The 21,033-nt window shown below is 54.6% G+C and overlaps 2 protein-coding genes across 6 annotated transcripts in view; both read left to right on the plus strand.

Annotated features, from left to right (window-relative positions):
• LOC122364326 (mitogen-activated protein kinase-binding protein 1-like) overlaps positions 1-15,931 on the plus strand; it is a 69,459-nt gene extending 53,528 nt beyond the window's left edge. For 2 of the 5 annotated variants that reach the window (XM_043334582.1, XM_043334583.1), the window contains 23 exons: positions 1-187; positions 461-642; positions 1,343-1,496; positions 1,812-1,946; positions 2,396-2,596; positions 2,942-3,072; positions 3,314-3,544; positions 3,846-4,027; positions 4,393-4,490; positions 5,069-5,146; positions 5,583-5,675; positions 5,995-6,110; positions 6,547-6,777; positions 7,209-7,328; positions 7,659-7,782; positions 8,041-8,194; positions 10,024-10,146; positions 12,042-12,127; positions 12,423-12,567; positions 12,989-13,109; positions 14,053-14,202; positions 14,475-14,557; positions 14,954-15,931. The exon at positions 1-187 is cut by the window's left edge and continues 11 nt beyond it. In XM_043334582.1, coding sequence (XP_043190517.1) covers positions 1-187; positions 461-642; positions 1,343-1,496; positions 1,812-1,946; positions 2,396-2,596; positions 2,942-3,072; positions 3,314-3,544; positions 3,846-4,027; positions 4,393-4,490; positions 5,069-5,146; positions 5,583-5,675; positions 5,995-6,110; positions 6,547-6,777; positions 7,209-7,328; positions 7,659-7,782; positions 8,041-8,194; positions 10,024-10,146; positions 12,042-12,127; positions 12,423-12,567; positions 12,989-13,109; positions 14,053-14,202; positions 14,475-14,557; positions 14,954-15,267 — 3,439 coding nt within the window. In that variant the 3' untranslated portion in view covers positions 15,268-15,931. The remainder of the gene's footprint in view (positions 188-460; positions 643-1,342; positions 1,497-1,811; positions 1,947-2,395; positions 2,597-2,941; positions 3,073-3,313; positions 3,545-3,845; positions 4,028-4,392; positions 4,491-5,068; positions 5,147-5,582; positions 5,676-5,994; positions 6,111-6,546; positions 6,778-7,208; positions 7,329-7,658; positions 7,783-8,040; positions 8,195-10,023; positions 10,147-12,041; positions 12,128-12,422; positions 12,568-12,988; positions 13,110-14,052; positions 14,203-14,474; positions 14,558-14,953) is intronic. The other 3 variants (XM_043334586.1, XM_043334585.1, XM_043334584.1) reach the window with 3 other exon arrangements.
• A 549-nt stretch (positions 15,932-16,480) lies between these two features.
• Positions 16,481-20,436, plus strand: LOC122364328 (ATP-dependent DNA helicase Q1-like). The gene is made up of 2 exons (XM_043334602.1): positions 16,481-16,522; positions 17,847-20,436. Exon 2 carries the CDS (start codon positions 18,014-18,016, stop codon positions 20,249-20,251), a length of 2,238 nt encoding a protein of 745 aa, XP_043190537.1. The 5' UTR covers positions 16,481-16,522; positions 17,847-18,013; the 3' UTR covers positions 20,252-20,436.
• The last annotated feature ends 597 nt before the right edge of the window (positions 20,437-21,033 follow it).

The raw sequence follows: 21,033 nt of genomic DNA on the forward strand, positions 1-21,033 counted from the left end.
TCACTCGTTCCTGTACCACTCGGCGTGTATCTGGGGCGTGGAGACGTACCCTCAGGTGGACGGACTGAAATCCGTGCTGCCGCCGGGCTCCTTCGTCACTTGCAGCTCGGACGACACGATCAGGGTGTGGAACCTCGACCCCAACATGCCCAACAACACCGTCTACAAGCGGAACATCTACAGCAATGTGAGTGAAGGCTCTGAAACTTGGTGCTCACGTTGTCTCGCTGAGTAACCGATGTAGATGGACGGAAACCAGGCTTAAGACATTTATCTGCCTTGCCATGAGTTCGCGCTCCGCTGTGGCTGCCTCTCTTATTGAAGAGCCAATCTGTTTGCCGCGACCAAGTCAGTGTATTATGAGCTGTCTCTGTCGCTTGTAGCCTACATGAATTGAAGCGCCTGTCTGAACTGTGACTGTCTGACGTCTGACGCAAGTTTGCCGTGCCGCCTCCCGCAGGACCTGCTGAAGATCCTCTACATCGACCCGTCACTTCAGTACCTGAAGGATGTCGACCAGGGCTCCCGGGAAAACGCCGACAAAACCGATCCCAACTACGACTGTAAGAACGGCGTGCGCTGCATCAAAATATCGCCGGACGGAAAACAGCTGGCCTCCGGCGATCGGCAGGGAAACATACGGTGGGTGTGTGGGGAGGGGATGGGTTTCTGGGGAATGGGGGTAGATATTCCTGTGCACTGGTTGTTTTCGTGTTAAGTTAAAAATTGATAAAGCTAGGATAAGAGAATAAGTTCTGTCAAATGTCGGTGCAATATCAAGATAACGAGCTGTATCAATTATGACGCCGGAGATGCATCGTAAGAATCCGTTTTGTGTTTTCACGTTTCTGTTCCTTGACGTTTTCCACATCAGCATACGATTTTATCGTTCAATGAATGACATATCACGGTCTGGTACACACACACACACGCCTCCGCAGACAGCAGAGCTGACTGCCTGGCCCCGATTTCGTGGGTGGTTGCGGAGCTTGTGTGGGCGGGTCCTTAGCAGCTTGTGATTGTTGTGCCGCTGCAGAATGGTAAACAAGGCGGCTGTATTTCATATAAGATGTCTAGTGTCCGTGTAAGGCGACTATACGGTGGTCATAGGCTATTGTTGATTGAAAGGCGCACGCCATGTGCTAAATGTAGCCGTATTGCACATAGCTCGCGTCGCCGACAACAGCCACACCAGGCTTTATGGGCGACATCTATACCACCTGAGAATTGCGTTATGTCGTCTAGGTTCCCGAATATCTAGCTGTGAGCTGTGTCCGCTGTTTCCGAGCCGTCTGTTGTGGTTCCTTCTCCTCTTTTAACGTCTTCCCTCCCGTTCCCACAGGGTACACGAGCTGCAGTTTATGGACGAGTTGTGTAAGATCGAAGCGCACGACGCCGAGGTGCTGTGTCTGGAGTTCAGTCGACCCGACTCTGGATGGAGACTGCTCTCGTCCGCCTCCAGGGACCGGCTCATCCACCTCTTCAACGCCGACCAGGTTAGATTCAGATGCAGGGACTGGCTCATCAACATTGAGCTTGAACAACTTTACTGCAATAAGCAGGCGGAGAAAGGTCCAGCTACCAGGCATTATCGAATGTCGCGCTCTTATCCACACCCCTCCCCCCGGGCCTGCCTGACCGCGTATCTGTTCAGTCTTGCCTGCATACCCTGCCCTCTTCGTCGTGTGCTGTGTGGTTTGGCTGACCCTGTGTTGACTTGCAACTGTATACCAGTCCGTATTTGTATTGCATGCCCATCCATTTCGCCGTGCGCCCTGGTGCCTGACCGATCCTTTGTGTCGCTGCCGCAGGACTACCAGTTTCTGCAGACGCTGGACGACCACAGCTCCTCCATCACAGCGGTACGGTTCTTCCAGCACCAGGAGCGGCTGTTTATGGTCAGCTGCGGCGCCGACAAGTCGGTCATCTTCAGACAGGCGGCACTGGTTAGTGATTGACGGCGCGTGGGGTGGGTGGGTGTCCCGCGGGAGTCGTGGATGATGGCTGGTGCGGGCCGTGATGGTGTGATGCGGTTGAGCAAGCCAATCAACAGAACGTTTCCGTTTGGTATTTCCAAGTCGTTTTCATTCGCTGGTTCTTTTTGTGGTGCATTTGTGCGCCAGTGCGTTTTTACAAAGATATTGCTCGTACGAGATAATTCTGAGTTTGAATAATTTTCGCGAGATTGAAAGTTATAGAGCAGTCAGAGTTTCATATTTAATTCTAAGTAAATATCACTGACAGCTTTTACTCAGCCTTTTCCGATTGTTAATTGGGTTATGCTCAGGTTGCCGTTGTAGAGGCGTCACCAGTTTTCTTCTTATCGTGTCAACTTCAAAGAACAGCTGTCTAATGCTGCGCTTAGACTGACAACGCCCTCTCATCCTCCCCTCAGAACGCGGAGCGTCAGCTGCAGTTCGCGCTCAGTCATAACGTAGTCGGCAAGACGACCCTATACGACATGGAGGTGGACCACAGTCAGAGGCACATCCTCACCGCCTGCCAGGACCGTAACATCCGCGTCTACAACGTCTCCAACGGCAAGCACAGCAAGACGTTCAAGGGCAGCATCGCAGACGACGGCACGCTGATCAAGGTGGGAACGAGATGGTCAATGACGGCTGGCAGTAGCACGACTTTGCTGAATTTCGAATTTACGTGGAATCTGCTTATTATCAAAGCAGATTGCAGAAGCAGAAGACCTGCCGGCTATTTCAGACAAAATTAAGACGGCAGGTCTTCCGTGTGACATATTATGATGTCAAACCCATATTTCGAATATGTATTCAAATACCCAATATGCCCGTGTCTGAAGATCACGTCCTCCCATCACCGGGCATATTGTGCCTCACCTAGCCTGTGTTACCTGTGACTGACCTCAGTATATACAGAGCTGGCTGACTCACGTGTGACCCTGTCTGACCTCTGTTCCTGCTCTCAGCTCTCGATGGACCAGTCAGGCATCTACGTGGCCACGTCTTGCACGGACAAGACGCTGTACGTGTACGACTACCACTCGGGTGACTGCATGGCCTCCATGTTCGGACACAGCGAACTCGTCACCGGTCTCAGGTGAGTGTGTCAACGCGCATGTGAATGCCAATTAGAAAACTAAGGCTAGCAATCACAGATAAAACTCAGTTGTCAGGCTAGGAGATTCTGGATCCGGGGTTCATAATCGAGTCTTATTTGTGTCAGATGCCGATATGAAAGGAGAGATGGATTATTTCCTAGTATCGCTGAATGACTTCATATGTCATGTTCTCGCCTCTGCCGTCGCCTGCTCTCACATGTCACCCCCCGCCATTCTCAGGTTCACCAACGACTGCCGCCACCTGATCACCGTCTCCGGCGACGGCTGTGTGTTCGTGTGGCGTGTGCCGCACGACATGACGCAGACGATGCTGGCGCGGCTGCAGCAGCAGGCTCGCCGCAGCCGGCGCCGGCAGACCCACTCTGCACCGCCGCCCACCGACGCGGCCGGCACCGCGCCCCTGCACATGTTCGACTCGAACGCCAACGAACGGGATGGCAGTGATTATAGGTGGGTGATGGTCCAATGCATGTCGTTTTATATGGGCTTGTTAGGGCCCAAATCGAGTCCTGCTCATATACTCGGCATTTTAACGTTACCCACGTGGCATTGCTTGGCTAGAATGGCACTTGTATCAATCATTGGAGCCCTACCAATAAATCTCGGGAAAGTGTCGCCCGAGAGGTGAGTGAAGCTGGTCGGTCTTCTGTGTGTGCGTGAGAGTTGTTGAAACGCCTCTCCCCAGGGGAGAAGTGTTTCAGGGGAGGCCTCCTTCAATAGGTAGTAAAATGGTTGCCTCTCCCTCCTACAGGTTCAGTCCGGGCGGCCTACCTCAGTGGGCTAAACGGAAAGTAACAGAGACGTCCGTGTCACCAACTAACGAGCGGACAGTCGACTTCCCCAAAGGCCGCTGGGCGCAGCGGATAGACTCGGCTGGGATGACGGTCAAGTCTATCTACGATCGGGACAGCGTCATACCGTTCCCCGGACAGGGTGAGTGTCTCGGCCTGGTCAGTCTGGAAGAGAGACTGGAGCGGTCGAGTCAGACTGATTGAGGGCTAGGTTGTCACTGAGTGTGGATATATGTCTCGAGTGTTATTGAGCTTTGGATTCGTGATTGCTGTCGACCTGTCCCCCTAGCTATCCGAGCTATCCGTCTGCCTGGCTATCCGAGTACGTGTCATAGTAACAACGGTGTATGATTTACATACGACAAATTATGGTCGATGATAGTTGCTTCGCCGTCTGTCTGTCTGTCTGTCTGTCTTGTTGGTGTCTCGCCGCTTCACCATTGACTGTGACTGTGTATTAATACTCGTAATTATCTAGTGACTGACCGTTGTCTCGTTGCGCCTCAGACCGCCGTCGTCCCGGCCAGCCGGACTCTGAGGGCTCCAAGGACAGCTCACTGGAGGACTCGACCACAGCCAGCAGCAGGGAGCAGTCGTCACGGCCGGTAAGGACGCGACACCGGCCTAACTGTTTGTATTTGTAATACATCGAGCTACTGAGCTACCTCCGAGCCTGCTGTCTAAAAATATCCATTCGCACCCTGGCATGACAGGCATTGTGGCTTCAGCTGCTTTGGCTGTATCCGAGCGCTGAACGTGGGTGCTCTCACTTTCAGTTTTGTACGATGGAAGCCGCGCTTCAATTAATGTTACATAGTCCCTGTGGTCCGATGGAATGATCATTTGCTTTTTGGTAACTTTTGTTTTGTCATTACATTATTATTCGCAATTTATGCTATCATTTAGTTCGTAGTTGGTCCAGGTAATTGATGTATAGCTAACATGCCCCTCTCGGTGTCTTCTCTGAAAGCCAGTCAGCTTCCTGACATCTCTGTTCCGCCACTGTATGCCTGTATGTGCCCGCGCCCTGTCCCGTGTACTATCGTCCGTGCTGTACCGGGCCTGCTACCTTTACCACCCCGCTGTACACCGCTCACGGTACTGCTGTATATCGTGTACCCGCTACTGAACGGTACCGCTGTCTGTACCAAACGGCCCGCCTCAGCGCCCGCTTGGCTTTCAGCCTCGTGGCCAGGGAAATGGGTTCGTGCCGAACGCCCACAGCCTGAGAGAGATCCTCGGAAACCGCACCAACCAACGGGTCAGTGCACTATGCTGTTTGGTTAATTGAGCTGCTTCTGCTGTTTTGTTGCGCATGCCTTTCTTGTGAGTGTTTTTGGCCTGTTTTGGTATTTAACCATCGGCCGTTTTACCTCCTATCAGTGGTTCATCTTTTTTTTTATTCACTTCATGTGGTAACCCTAGCCATTAGTCTGGATATGAGCCATCTGAGTATCCGTCTACACTGGGCCGAATTCTATCGTCCGTCTCCTCGGTACTCTGCGACTGGAGATGACGGTGTAGCTGTGATGTCGGGGCTTACTTTGCGTCTGTGTGCCGTCGGGTCTATTCCTCGTGTGCGCCTTTTCTATCGCTGGTTGTGTGTCGTCCAACCGAGCTAGTCATCTTTGGCTGACCAGCCCGGTCTAACGCTTCGCCCTGTGTGCGTTCTCTCGCTCGGCCGGTCTGCCCTCCAGCTGTCGAGGAGCTCACGGCGATCTGAGCTGATCGAGGCTCGCAACCGACCGCTCACCGACGACTCGTCCGACCTGGGCAGCTATCGACCCGACGTAAGTTCTCGCACACCACCGAGGTAGCAGCGGAAACCATCGGGGCTGCTGCTATTTATGGTGGAGTGTTCTGATGTCCCAGTCTGGTATTACCAGACTGGCTCCTCGCTTTCCCGCGCCCTGCAGTGTGGCGCATTGTTCCGCTTGGCTGTTGGGATTTTTTTTTGTAATGAGGAAATATTTGCCTAACTCTCTTAGCTGCATTGCCCACATAATGAACACCCCCACCCCTCGCCATTAGAGCATGTCCTAAACGAGTTTTGTGTCCGGTCGATCGAAACTCTTGAGTCTTTTCTTTGACCTCATGTTCGTTTCCCAGGACGGCACCACGGACCACGACGGAGACATTGACGACTACAGTGAGCCAGAGTCGACGGAGAACGAGGCGGCCGAGACGCCCATGTACTACCCGCAGCCGACCGACGACGGTGCCAGGTAGGACGCCCGCCGCTCTGGGCCGCGGCATGGGCGCAAAATATTCTTTGCAGTCGACGCGCCCTTAAGCCACAATAAACAAACCAGGTCTGGGCCGCGGGAGGCTGAGGATTCTACTGGAGTCGTGGGATATGAGTAACAGGCCGACGGGTACAGTGTCCCGATGAGGTCTCACTGGCTTATGGGCTGTAAGATATCAGCTGCTATCTGGCAGTGCTGGTACGTAGCGCCTTGTTTCGATACCAACTAATCCACTAAATGGCCGATTTTCGGCTGACCTCCCAAACCAGACTGACTACGCCCGGTTATGACTTTTCAGTAACAACGTTCTTCTTTTTTTTTTTTTTTTGGCCGCAGCCGTTGTCTGTGTTCTCAGATATCGTTCATCGCTCTGTGTCTTCTCTCCCCTAACCTCCCGTCTCCTCCCTCCCACCAGTTCACCATTCACGGTGAACGCCATGGACCAGGAGGAACTCCGCCGGTCGGTGCGCCGGGCGCGTCGGCCGCGGCCCGCCCACCTGACACTGGCGCCGCTGGCCGGCCTGGCCTCCGACGCTGGCACGGCCACTCAGGACGACTCTGACGACCTGGAGGAGGAGGAGGAGGTCAGCACGCCGTCGGCCGACACGGACGGACAGACCAGAGCCGGACTACACACCTCGGCCAGGTGAGAGTGCATGGGAAAGAGAGGGCGAGGGGTTACCTAAATCGGTGGTGATGGGGATGGACTGGTGGTAACAGGGTTGGACTGGTGGTAAAAAGGGGTGGATTGGTAGTAAAAGTCCGAGAGGCCGTGGGCAGCAGCGGTCGGGAGAGACTTGTAGCAGGAAAGGTCAAACTAAAGACAGAGAGGTCACGCTGGTGACAGGGGAGGTCATATTGAGAATGATGTCACGATAAATTTGACTGGTCATATGAAGAGGTATGGAGGTAGGGTAACATGGACAGGGGAAACAATTGCTTGTCATGGTGAGTTGTAAATATGTGGTAACCAGAGAGGTTTTGTCCGTCGCAATAGTTGTGCAGAGGTCGGCATTCAATCGGCTCAGGGCGCTAAATTTTCCAGCCGTGTGCTTACCTGAAATGCTACGATTCCAGCATGGAGAGCATAGACAAGATCGGTCAGCACGAGAAGTTTTTGGCGAAAAACTTCGAGTCGCTGGACGGGGAGGATGAGCCCGCAGAGGGAGCTGGCGAGTCGCCCAACCACAAAAACAGGTACGAGAGAGCCCAGTTACATAGTGGCCGGACTATAGTGCCCCAAGTCCGGACCCCAGGTGATGATACCAATGTTCATTAAATGACAGTTTCACGCTATTTGTATATCATATTTTCTCTTTGTGTGTCTTGTTGGATTTTCGAAGACGTTTGCAATGAAACTTTTCCTGTAACTTATGTTCGTTCAGTTCTGCAGTTTGTCTTACACTCCTCAAAGGTGAATTTAAATGTGAAATACAACAGACAAATACCCCCCAGCGAATAATTAAGGTTATGCTGTTCACTGCTCCTGTGATTGTCTAATGTTCTGTAACGTTTTTTTCTTGGCAGTATTTCCAGCAAGTTCCTGGTGGGCCGCAGCTACACGTCCACGACGGTGCGCTCTCAGGAGAGCCAGCGGAAACGCGAGGAGCTCCAGCGACGGATCCAGGAGACGCGACGGAAACTGCAAGGTGTAAGTAGGCTGGAAGTCTACCTCCGGAGCCTGGAGGAACTGTCGAGAGTAGCAGATGCCGTGCCTAATGGCGACGAAGGAGGCACCTTTGTTTGAAAAGCTATTATCCAGGATATTATCACAAACTCGTTGTCCTATGTGGTGCTGATAGCAGTGCACAGCTGCAACTGATCTAGATGTAATTCTTGCATCGTTTTCCCGACTGGCCATCGGTGTCAGGGCATCACTGACCCCATGCCTCCCCTCCTTTGTCCACAGATCGGGTACAGGTCGGGCAACCTGAAGGCTAGCCAGAGCTACGCGGACCTGAGCTACGGCGGTTCGCCGGGCCGCGCCGGCGGCCGGCCGCCCTATAACTCCGCCTCCGCCCCCGCCGCCGCTGCTAACTCCGCTAACCGGCTGCATGGGGCAGGTACGCTGGGCGGCGATGTAGAGCGCGACCTGGAGTTCGTGTTCGCCGGCCTGGCGTGTGGTGGTGAGCGGGTCTACCCGGCCGCCTACCCGGTGTCCGTGGTGTACCCGCCGCTGTACGAAGGCGCGCACAGCGATACGGACGGCGGGCGCTCGCCGGATGCTGCGGGCGCGGCCGCTGGTGGTGCTGGTGTTGGTGGTGGTTGTATAACTGGTGATGGTGGGGGCTCGGGGGAGGACGGGGAGGGGTCTGGGGGGAGGTGTGGGTCACCACAGGCTGCGTTTAGCGATGACAGTTTAGACTCTGAGGAGGAGGCTGCAGCGGCCGCCCGGCTGGTGACTGTACCTCCTGAGGAGGCGCTCCGACATGCAGCAGCGCCCATGGAGGACAGTCTGGACAGTGACCAGTTGCGCCAGCTGTGCGGCGGCCTCACGGAGCAGCTGCGCCGCTTCGACCAGCAGCTGCGGCAGCTGGAGCTGCAGCAGCGTCAGGAGGAGGAGCAGGAGCGCGACCGGTGGCCGGACAGCGGCGGGCCGTGGCTCGGCGAGCCGCTGCGCCGCTCTATGAGTCTCCGAAACCGGGGGACTCCGGACGAGGCGGCGGACTCGGCTGGGTACCTCAGTGACAGCTCTCCGGGTCTCCGTCAGCGACTGGGCCTGGCGCCGCCGGCGGGCGGCCGGCAGCGCCGCCTTCGCTGGCGGCAGACCGTCGGACCCACACTCCTACCGGCGTTCGCCGAAACGCCGGCGGCCGCCGCCGCGCCGCGCTGTGCCACATACCGGCGTGAGTTCCCGGCGCCCGATTACAGTCACGTACCGAACCTGATCGCTCGGCAGGCGCGACTGCCGCGCCGGCCGGCCGGCGTCAGCCGCCAGGAGCGCCGGTTTCGGCAGCGGTGTGTGTCCGACCCGCGGCCGGAGCTGGTGGCTGCTGCCCTCCGACGGCGTGCCGAGCTTCTGCATACTGAGCCGGGCGGGGAGGACTGGGACCAACGGCAGGAGACGGAGGGCTGGGACCAACGGCGCGGGAGGGGCGATTGGGAGCATGAAGGAGAGTCGGGGCTGGGAGGGGTTAGGATGGACCAACAGCACAGGAGGCAACAGAGCTTCGAGAGCTGCTACCATCGAAAGGAGCGGGCACCGAGACAAGAGGGAGAGCTGGTCCGTCGCAGGGGTCAGGAGCTGGAGGTCAGCGGAGATCAGGAGCTGGAGATCGGGCCGGAGGAGCCGGAGCCGGGCCTGGAACTACGTCCGGGCCCGGAGAGGATCAGCCGTGATCCGCAGCCGGAGCCGCAGCCGTCACCGCGGAGCCCAGAGAAGTCGCCTGCCGGCCACGGACCGGGTAACTACAGCCCGCTGAGCAGCCAGCGTGTTCTGCGTGTGAGCGCCGGCCGCCGCCGCCCGCAGCATGTCGGCGCGGCGGGTGGCGCCCCGTCGCTCGCCAGCTGCCCCGTCGTTTTCAGGTCTGCATGGCATGGCATGGCCACGCACCGGCGCGTCGTCGGCCGCGCCCCGCTGTCGTTCGTCGTAGTCAGCTGTGAATGGGCCGCGTTAGATGTGCTCTCATCTCTGCCCCGTTTTTCGTTTTGTTTGTTATGCTGTGTCATTTTGGTCACTGGCTGCCCCCTCCGCCGCCCGTCGGCTGACGGTAGAGCAGCGTTCAGGGAGTCCGCTCTAGTCTCTGGGCCGCCTCTCGGCCGGAGCTGCGCGGTCGCCGGGCGGGGGCGGGGGCGGCCGTTTGTCTGTCTGTCTGTGTGGCTAGCGCCGCTCGGCTGTGCCATGCCTGGCTGTCACCGCTCCCTGTGTGTGTGCGTGTTTGGCGTGACGCAGTGCGCACCAGCGCGGCGGGCGCCGTGGACCCGGAGCCGGCTGGCGGACTGCGGCGCGCCGTCTCTCTGAGCGACCTCACCGACGCCAGCACGCCGCGCCGCCTGCTGCCATCCACACCGGCCGGTAGGTGGCGTCCGCAGACCCTGAGAGACCGGCGAACGCCCCCGGCGGGTGCCGTAACACACAAACACAGAAAATATACACTGACATCCTGATCCAACTGACATCCAGCGATAACATGCGTACACAAACAAAGATACACCGATGCACTGACATTCCGATCTGACTCCCATTTATCTGACAGGTTTTAGAAATAAAATGGCATGGAGGAACAAGTAGCACACTTCTGGTTTGTATTATTTGTTGTATTATACAAGTGTACAATTTGTTGTACTTTTGATCATTTTCAATGTACACGATGTGAACAACTATGATCTCATTTATGTAAATTGAATATGCGATTGTTTCAGATAAATCGTTCACCGTCTTCGGTGTGTTGATAAGACAATTTGTATAATTTTGTCTCATTTGTAGTTATGCACATATTGGACGAAGTTTGTAAGATCTATGTATCTATGTCATGTAGTTAGGTGCAATACTGTCGGACTGCCGACCGTTCCAAATTGTTAAGTACAGCCCTCTGCAAACTGCGTGGTAGGTATTCTTTTTTCGACTAAAATGAGAATAATGCGCATACTATGCTATCGGTCATTCGCAAATCGTAACAGGAAGACACGCGAGACTCCGCACCTTAGATTGGCATCATCACCGTATTCATTTTCCTTCTAGTTCGACAACAAAATCCAAAAGTTTATATTTGCCCCCAAAACAAACTTTTGCATTTTGTTGCCACACAAGGCGTATACTTTGTTTAGTGATACGCCTAATCGAAGGAGTGGAGCATGGCGCATCTATTTGCAGTGAGTTCTGACCGACTGATAGCATAGCCTCTGAGTTATTACCGGTTTTGTTGAAAAAAAAAGAATACCTACCACGCAGTCTGCTGAGGGCTGTACATACATCGTATGGGTTATTTGGCGTTAGCATGTACAGAGGATCACCTCGTGAATACCCGGTCGGCTGCCGCTCTGTTCACTAAGCCCACCGCAGTGCGCGAGACTCGGTGCCCTCCAATCGATTACACGGGGTCCCTCGGCTCTATCGTCTAGAGCTCCTTTAGCGTCTACAGCATAAGGCCAACGATTGTATTGGTCGAATTCGAATAGAGCGATTTCTAATATAATCCATACAGGGAGCACATTTCCATGGAAAGCTTAAGTGGTCACATGAAACATACTTTTATAACCGTCAATTATTGGATCGCCTTTCCATCAAACAGAGTATAATTCACAGCAAAAAGAGTATAATACACAGCGAAAGGGCTCTCTTGTCTTTGATAAGTTTACATATCGCATCATTAAAACAAAAGGTACACGCATGTCCCATTTATTATCGATCTGGACCGGACTTGCCTTTGCCTCACCGGGAATTTTCCGGTTCCTTCGTTTCACATCCTCACCCTGACCTTCCCATCGCCCTCGCCAGCAGTTTGCTTAGCAAGCCCGTCTTCGTGCATGTTCAATACCTACCCATTAATTCGGTATTTAGCCGTGCACTGCCTTGTAGAACTGCGTGTGTTATTATCAGTAGAGCAGTTTTCCGGCCGGCGTGGTCTGTTTTCCTCTGGGCTCTCTATGCGGTAATTTCCGTTGCTCGGTGGGATAGGGTCGGCTGGGTAGCTCCGTTAGAGATCAGCGGTGCGGTGTCGCAGTCAGTTCCGAACCGAGACCGGCTCTCACGGGGATCACGGGCTGCCTTTACCTCGCGGAGCGGGAGAAACTGTCAGACGTTGTGGGGCGGGCGGCGAGCGTGGACCAGCGCGGATAGAGAGGGACTGCCAGACCCTGTAGGGCGGGCGCGAGCCGACGCGGTTAGTGAGGGACAGGCAGACTCGTGCAGGGCCGGCGCAGAGAGTTTGTCCGTCCACAGCGGCCCCCTGACGCTCGTCATGCCGGCAGTGTCGGGGAAGAAGACGCCGTCCAAGAAGCAGCCGCGGCCTAGCTCGGCGCTGGCGCGCAGCTCATCTATGAATCTGCTCAACCAGGTGAGGCGGCGGACTATGTAACAGTTGATGCGTTTTTGCCCTGTTCAGCACTATCGATGTAGCCCTCGGTTTGTCATTATGTCATTCGTGTGATCTCGATGTGGTGGCTCCCGTGAAACTTTTAAGCCGTGGAAATTGTAATCGCCACGTGATCGTTGCCCCTCGTGTGGCCTATGTGTGTTCTTTTCAGTGTTGTTTTCCATGAGACATGTGTCTCATAATGTACCCTATGTTGTGATGTGACCTAACGTTAGCTGTCCTCTGACCCTTACCTACCCTATCCTCTCGCCGACAGACGGACAGTGACAGTGGCCTGAGCCGCTCGTCACGGACCGTCGGGAGTCCAATGCGGCCCACCATCGCCTCGCTCAACAAACAGAAGGCGCCGGCGTCGGTGGCTTCCTCCTACCGACGCGGCCTCTCGGGCGCCGTCAGTGTCGGTGAGTAGACTCTGTCCTGACCTGACCTGACCTGACCTGACCTGACCTGACCTGACCGAGACGGGGCAAGGTGGGGGTCGTGAGATAGCTGCCAGTAAAGCTAGCTCCCGGTAAACGCGGGCAAAGCGAATCACACGAGAATTTCTTATGTTCTCTGCAAATGGTTGCTACAGCAGCTGATAATCTCAATGATCAGCTGATCAATCTCTCAATAAGTGAAACTAATGAAGAAAGGAGGAACACATGAGAAAATATTTCCCATCGAAGCAGGACGAAAGCTAGAAGTTTGGTTGGTCCGCTTGTGTCATGTTTTCCTCACTGTTACAAAGTGCTCTCCACAGCCGATCTGTGTTTATCAGTCCTCCGTCCGGTCAGCCTTGCTCCTGGAGTGTTGTATCTATCTGTTTGTTTGTGTTTACAGGCGACATGCGGGCACTGGAGGCCGACTCGAGTTCCGAGGAGCCTCTCTCGCCGAGCGAGTCTCGCGGTCAGACGGGCCCGTTCAAAGGCCGGGCGTCCAGCGTGGACCGATTGGCAGCCAGGTGAGGGCACGGGCCTGGACGCTGACCCTGGTGCACAGTTGTGTAGTTTCTCTTCTCAATAAGAAGCACTCGCCATGGCCGGACGACTATATCTCGCTGTTTAATTTCAGGCTTGATATATTCGCTATATTTTATCGTCACATTTTGTGCACAGGGGTACGCTTATATCTGAGGGTGCGCTTTGTCTATAAATTGTTTGTTTACTGGTGCTGTGCGCGTTTGGGTGTTGTCGACCTCTGGATCAATATCTTCTAGCTAGACTGTGTCTAGTTTCTAGCTAGACACAGTCTAGCTAGGCCCTGTCAGTGTTGGGTGGAGCATCGAGGCTGGCACGGTTCTAATACACGGCCCTCTAACGCATACCACACCACCCGAGCCGCTTTTCCTAACGAACCCCTGGATCCGATATGGCTGCTCAAGGCCTACCTCGTTCCTTCATCTTTCTTTCATCCTTTTCCTGATGGTCCTGATATTGTCACGTAGGCGAAGGAGCAGGCTAACAGGTCTCCTTATTATATATATATATATATATATATATATATATATATATATATATATATATATATATATATATATATATATATATATATATATATATATATATATATATATATATATATATATATATATATATATATATATATATCTGCTGCCCCTACCCTGAGATGCACCCCTCATACCGTCGCCCGTTGCGTGTCCCCTCGTCCGCCGGAGTATCGGACTATCGATCCACAGTGTACCCGCTGCTCCGTGACCCCTGTCGGGTACCCACTGCTCTAGCCGTGCCCGCCTCGGATACGCTGTGCTCTAACCGTGGGTCCTGTCGGGTACCGGCTGCTGTAACCGTGGGCCTTGTCGGGTACCGGCTGCTCTGACTGCGCCCCCCCCCCCCTCCCCCGCCTCGGGTACCTACTGCTCTAACCGCGCCCCGGCCGGCCAACAGCCGACTGAGCGGAGCCGGCGGCCGCGGCGGCGCCGGATCGGAGCGGGACCTGAGTCGAGCAGCGCGAGAGGTCACCAGTCGCCTGACGGCCACAGTCACCAAAACCCGACAGCAGACCGTCACCAAACGGCAGACGGTCACGCTGAAGGGGTGAGCATTGGGCGCAGACGCCTCCTCGCGGCGTGCGCAGGGGGCGGCGGATGATGAGACTGGGGACTGTGGCATGTACTGGATCAGTGGGCGGCTTCGATGTCGTTTTTTGCGTGTTTAACACATCACACATATGTTGTACCTGTATGTGGATGGGTATCACCTATGTTATCTCTTATGTCTATCTATGAGCACTGTGCGTGCACCGTTGCTATTGCTTTAATTTTCGGATGGCTGACATGATATGTGACGGTCTGTTGCGCTGTTTCCAGGTACGGTGTGCGGGAATCGAGTCCAGACACAGACTGGGATGCGCTGGGCTCCGATCCGCAGCCCGACCTGTCCTCAGTGCCATGTAAGTACCAGAAGGGAACAGTGGACTCTCCGGGAACACCCGGACTCTTGAGTATCTACGTTACTGGATCATCATGTGCACCAGAGGCAGCTTTTTTATATCGCGAGAACGATCAACATATGATGCTACTCATGATTAATTTACACGTTTTTTTTGTTGATGACTTAGAGACTGTTTTGCTGCGTATCGTTCTGCTGACTGTGTTATAGTAGGTCCTTTTTTATAGCGTCCCTTCTGTTGTGCTCTGACGGCTGTGTTCTGAGTTCTGACCCTGCGCTGTTGTCTACAGTGACCCGCGAGCTGTATTGCGTCATTACTGTTGTGTTCTGGCTGCTGTGCCCTGGCGGCTGTGTTCTGGTTGTTGTGCTCTGACTCTGGTCTGTTGTCTATCTACAGTGACCCGCGAGCTGTGCGAGCTGGAGCTGTTCCGGCTGCAGCGGCAGGCCGAGCGTGTCCTGCAGCTGGCCCACCGACTCTCGGACGAGCCGCCCTCGGAGCCGGCAGGTACCGAGCTGCCGCTGCTGCTCCGCTCCGGCGCCGCCGCCTGCCTGGCCGCCCTGCAGCCGGTGGCGGCGCCGGCCGGCAAGGCGGGCCCGCTGCCCGACCTGCCGCCGGCCGCCGCCGCCAACCCGGCCATGGTGCAGATGATGCAGCAGTACTCGGACGCGCTCCTCACCATGATGCACCAGCGGATGCAGCCGCCCGGCTAGCGCCCACCCGCCTGCCAGACTCTCCTGTGTCATGTGTCTGTGCGGCCCCGGGCGGCCGCGCTCAGCGGTTCCGTAAGGAACTGGCCGGCTAACGACGCTCAGCGCCCGCGGTGGACCGAAATATTGGCAGCTTCTCCAATCGGAATATGGCTCACAGAAGCAGTGTTTCAAGTTTTGAACGTGACGTTCAACGCTTTTAAACCGCGACGCTTGTGTACTATTTTTCCGTAGGGCTGCTGTTTCCGAAATATTTTGAAGCTTTATCTGTGTGGCTACGGCCACCAGCTTTGGAGGCCGTTGTGGAGCTTAGCGCGGCTTTGGCTCGCGCGCCTCCCCCGCGCGGGGAGCCGCGTCTGAGCCGCCGTCGCCAGCCGCGCCACGCGCCGTGCCAAATGCGCCGTGGACGCCGCACGGCCGCCACCGCAGCGCGGAGTCCAGTATTCGCGCGGCGCCTGCTTTAATAACGGCCTAACCAGCGCGCCGGGGCGGGCCGGCGACTCGTGTGCCAACGGGGGGCGCCGGCGCCCTCTGCTCCCCTCTGTAGTACCGTGCCCTGTGAGTATGTGCATATGTGGACTGAGCTGTGCAGAATGTGCCGTCTATGTAACTGTGTACATACCATTGTCACTGCATTGATGATGCGGTAATACAAGCTCGCTCTCGACCAGGGTAGTGTGATGATCTGGCTGCTCGAGAAGTACAAGTTTCACGAAGACACTCGCCCTCTGACACTCCGACGGGAACCAACCAGCTGGCTATTTGTGAGCGGTTTGGTGCGTTTGTAAATAGTATCGCGAAGATTGATCTTGAATCTCGATTCTTGTAAACCGATAGTGGATGTTTGGCTCAGTGCGCCGCTGATGTTCGTTGGTTGTTCTTTTACCCAGCGCCACCGATGGCTTTGAAAATTACAGTTTTTCCTTTGGTACGCGCAAATTACTGAATTGGCATAACCAAGGCCCTAAATACATAACTTTGGCATACATCCCATACATCATAACGTAAAACAATCACGTGATCATACTTGAAACTGGTACAAAATATGAGCCGAAAATTGTTGTGTTGTCTCATACCAAAAGTTTCACGCAGCGATGAATGAGATCCCGCTTGACTGCTGTATTTTGACGTCATAAGCGTGAGCTGACCCTCTTGATCATAACGCGCAACCTTGAAGCAATAGCAGTAGGCGCTTCATAAATGGCGCGGTTGGCACGTAAACACGAAGGTGGATTTCGGCGTGAAGAGTCATAATTTCGTAATTTTATTTATTTAGTAATTTTGATTATTTTATTTTTTAAGATTTCATTTGATTTGCTACATATGATAAACTGGATATCGGTCAAACGTGTTGGGCATTGACGTTGGCATGTGCGTTGGCATTGCAATGGGAAATCAAAATTGAAATGTTTTTTTATTTTGTTATAATTAAACCAAGATCCTTACAGATAAACAACATAAATGATAATCATATTCTAGATATGTTTTATGTTGTAGCTGTGGCAGCTCTGCTCTGTGGCTTGTTTTGTGGTGTCAGCCTTACTTTCATACATTTTGTTACGAGTCCCAAACTTGAGCTTCAATTCAAAATGCCTAAAATATGGGCCCTGTTCGCTCGCTGTTTTTATATCAGCATGCACTCGGTTTTCCCCATATAATGAAGTTATTGCTTGCACGGCTTGGCCTCTCATTGGTCCAACAAATAGACCATTTGAATTTGACCAATGAGGAGCCAAGAAGCAACATCATGGTCACAGCCTGCTGATAAATAAACGGGGTGCGAACAGAGCTCTGGTGTTGGTACTTTGCAACAACCAAAAATTATTTCATTCAATGCAATTGAAAGCCCTGCATCAAAATTAAGACAAAATGCTAAAGCTAGAAGTAGGGACTTGTGTCTTGCTAACATGCTTTCTGAAGTAACAGCAGGCTAATTTATGATAAGTCAACTTGGCCCCAAATCATAATATTCACTCACACTCACTGACCGAAAAGTCACTCACTCACTCATTTAATTTACTGAAAACAAGTAAATCCACAGAGATATGACAGTAATTTTGTGGATTCATGAGAGTTTATGTGAGTTTGCTGAGTCCTTAGGGAGTCCGCGCAGCAACCAGTGACTCTGCAAAATCACGAATTTTCGGACACACTGTAACACATACCTATATTAAGTAGGTATTTGCATTATGAGAGTGGATGCTTTGTGTTTTTTGTTGATTGACAAAACATATCTCCTGACTCCTCCCTCTAAATCAGTATCAGCCTGGGGCCTGGGGATCATCACATTCATTTTCTGCCATAATTTTTATTATTATATTTGTTGGTAGTATGGGTGAGGCTGGACAGTCAGCCACGAAAACATTTGCCAGCCTACCACCCTGCCTCCCTGGCAACTGTCTGATCATTTCCAATCACAGGAGCAATGTAAGAAGTTGTTTGCATTTACAAAGATAGACATGCTGCACTGAAATGTCTAATGAATCTCTACAGAGGGGCATTACAGAAAATTCATTAGAATGGCATGTCATGTGACATCACAAGGCATCTTCATCAGTTGACTCTCTCCTTGTCTGTTTCAGGTATAGAGAAACTTTAAAAAGAAGTATAGTAAAACGACATAGCAGACTAGAGGGTCCATATATCAAGGCTTTGAAGTAGATATTGTGATTCCTGTCATACAAGACCATAAACAGGAGAGCGCAATACCACGTCGCCAGTACCTGGCGCCACCTGCACCCATCTCGCCATGGCCAGTGTCCCCGAGGTCCGTGCCGGCGGTTCTGGCGAGGACCCGCCGGAGTCGGACCTGGCCGATCAGCTGAGCTCCGTCGCCGCCGAGCTGGCAGACGTCGACGCCAAGATCGCTGAGCTGCAGGAGTGGCGCCGCCTGCTGACTGAGAAACAGGCGCGTCTCAAAGAGCGCGTGACGGCCGGCCGCGTGGCGCGACTCGCCGACCAGGATTGGGAGACGCGCCGGTTCCCGTGGTCGGAGAGACTGACGGCCGTGCTGCGCGACCGGTTCGGAATCGACGGCGGGTTCCGACCGCTGCAGCTGTCGGCCATCAACGCCTCCATGTCGGGCCACGACGTGATGCTGGTGATGCCGACCGGCGGCGGCAAGAGCCTCTGCTTCCAGCTGCCGGCACTGGTGAGCGATGGTGTCACGCTGGTGGTGACGCCGCTCGTGTCGCTGATGGAGGACCAGGTGACGGCGCTGCGTCGGCGCGGCGTTCCCGCTGAGATGCTGAGCGCCACCACCACGCGCCAAGACGTCAGTCGAATCCTGGCCGATATGATCAGCGAACGTGCAGAGATGCGCCTGCTCTATGTCACGCCAGAGAAAATGGCCAAAAGTAAACGATTTATGACCAAACTCCAGGCGATGCATAAAGCGAAGCGCTTTGCGAGACTGGCCATTGACGAGGTGCATTGCTGCAGCCAGTGGGGCCACGACTTTCGGCCTGACTACAAGTTCCTGGGCATCATGAAGGGCATGTTCCCTGGAGTGCCCATCATGGGTTTGACTGCCACCAGTACTGCAGATGTGACACGCGATGTCAAAAAGATGTTGCATATCCCCGAGGCCATCGTGTTTAAGGCTACCTTTAACCGTCCGAATCTGTTCTACTCGGTGCGCCCGAAGCCGGCCACGGGCGAAGGCTGTGTGGAGGAGCTGGTGCGACTGATCGGTACCGTGTACAGGGGCAAGTCGGGTATTGTCTACACAACCACCATTAAGGACACCGAGGAGCTGGCCGAGCGGCTCTGCAAGGCCGGCATCACGGCAGCCCCCTACCATGCCCGACTGGAGGCGCCACACCGGTCCCGCATCCACCAGCGCTGGCTGGCCGACAAGGTGCGCGTCGTCGTGGCAACCATCGCCTTCGGCATGGGCATCGACAAGCCGGATGTGCGCTTCGTCATCCACCACTCGCTGTCCAAGTCGCTGGAGAACTACTACCAGGAGAGTGGCCGGGCGGGGAGGGACGGCCAGCCAGCCGACTGTCTGATCATGTACCGGCTCCAGGACGTGTTCTCGCTCAGCACAATGGTGTTCACGGATGCCGCCACCGGTCTGGACAACCTGTACACCATGGTCCGCTATTGCCTGTCCGCCAGCCGTTGCCGCAGACAGCTGATTGCGGAACATTTCGAGGAGCAGTGGACGCAGGCCGACTGCGCGCAACGCTGCGACTCCTGCCAGCGGCCGGTCTCAGCCGAGCGCCGTGACATCACGCGCCACGCGCGGGCCCTGCAGAGCCTGCTGAGTCGGGCGGCTGCGTCGGACACCCGGCTGACAGCGATCAAACTGGTGGACGCCTGGCTGGGCAGCGGGCCGGCGCAGCTGCGGCTGTCGGCCGCCGAGGTTCCGGCCATCACCCGGCCGCGGGCCGAGGCGGTGCTGGCACACCTGCTGACAGAGTCCTATATCAAAGAGGACTTTCACTTCACGCCGTATAAGACCATCAGCTACCTGGTGGCGGGTCCCAACGAGGGAAACTACCCGGTGACGATGGAGGTGGCAGGCAGCACCTCAACTTCATCAGCCGGCGCCGACAGCAGGTCCCCGGTCAAACGACCTACCGCAGCAGCGGGCAAGGTTACGGACAGTGCCGACAAGACCCCACCTAAGCGGCCCGCTGTATCGGGGGAGAAGGCGGTCAGCGACAAGAGTCGACGCAGGTCGAAACTGTCTGTCTCGGCGAAAGCCAGCCGGCGGACAGAGTCGGAGGGATCCGCTTCCGCCGTCACCGGTGTGAAACGGTCCAAGTCGTCACCCTCTGACGAAGTTTCGGCCAAACGGCGGAAGACGCTGCTGGCCGCCCTGGCTGCGCGTGGTGTCCAGTCGGCTGGGGATGACGTCACGAACTGCGGCGATACAGCCTACCTCGAGCTTCCGCGGAACAGCTCAGCTGTCTCGGGACTCGCCCCCACATTGGACCGACCTCTCTCCCAGCCGGACCTGATAGTCTTGGATAGCTGATAGCTACTTGTGTTTCAGCTTCCGGTAAGTGCCATGCACTATTTACTATGTGATGTATCGTGATCTGTTGCGTCGCCTGTGTAACCTTAAAGATGGAAAATAGGTAACCATGTGGAATTTAAAGTGTCGAACGAATCCGATGGTATCAATACATTTGCGGTCCCTGTGACCATTTCATATAGTAACAGATCGCTTTCTCTTATAAGCCTAGTTTTTTTTTAACTACTGTTCATTTATCTTCGATTTTTTACCCATCTCATAATGCATATATTGTCCTTTTCGTGCATATCTACCCGTTGCGGCCTTTTATGAATACGTAGAGCAAGCCGGGCGCCAGTCCCGGTAACGCACATTCATGAGCGGTTCGTGGCATTGTGACCCGTCCCGCAGCTCGATCGGCAGAGCATCGGACTCGGGGGGGGGGGGGGGGTAGTAAGATCTGTGATGAGTTGCTTCGTCCGCTCAGTATAGGCATGACTGTTGAATGCGGATTATCGCGGTTGGTAGAAGCAGCCGGAGCCAGTTAGGCGAACCGTGTCTAGCTTTGATTCTTTAACTTCCATTGTCTCCCGATTACCCGGCATTGCTCGATCGAACGATAGGGGCCGGGGTCTGGGAAGTTATGCGTGCGCTATGCCGAGTTGCGGCTCGGTCAGCCCGTCCATTCAAACATAGTAGCTTAATTAATAAAAGGGCCCTATGTGTATTTGCCTTCTGGCCTTGGCTGATGGAGACGTGGGCCGGTCGTTCTCCGTCGCAGCCCTGAGCGGTCTTTGTTCTCA

Source organism: Amphibalanus amphitrite, unplaced genomic scaffold, assembly GCF_019059575.1.
Source record: "Amphibalanus amphitrite isolate SeventyFive unplaced genomic scaffold, NRLGWU_Aamphi_draft 000669F_arrow, whole genome shotgun sequence".
NCBI lineage: Eukaryota > Metazoa > Arthropoda > Thecostraca > Balanomorpha > Balanidae > Amphibalanus > Amphibalanus amphitrite.

Bases quoted from the DNA above. Each gene is read 5' to 3' on its own strand.
- LOC122364328 (XM_043334602.1), top strand. From the start codon at position 18,014: ATGGCCAGTGTCCCCGAGGTCCGTGCCGGCGGTTCTGGCGAGGACCCG.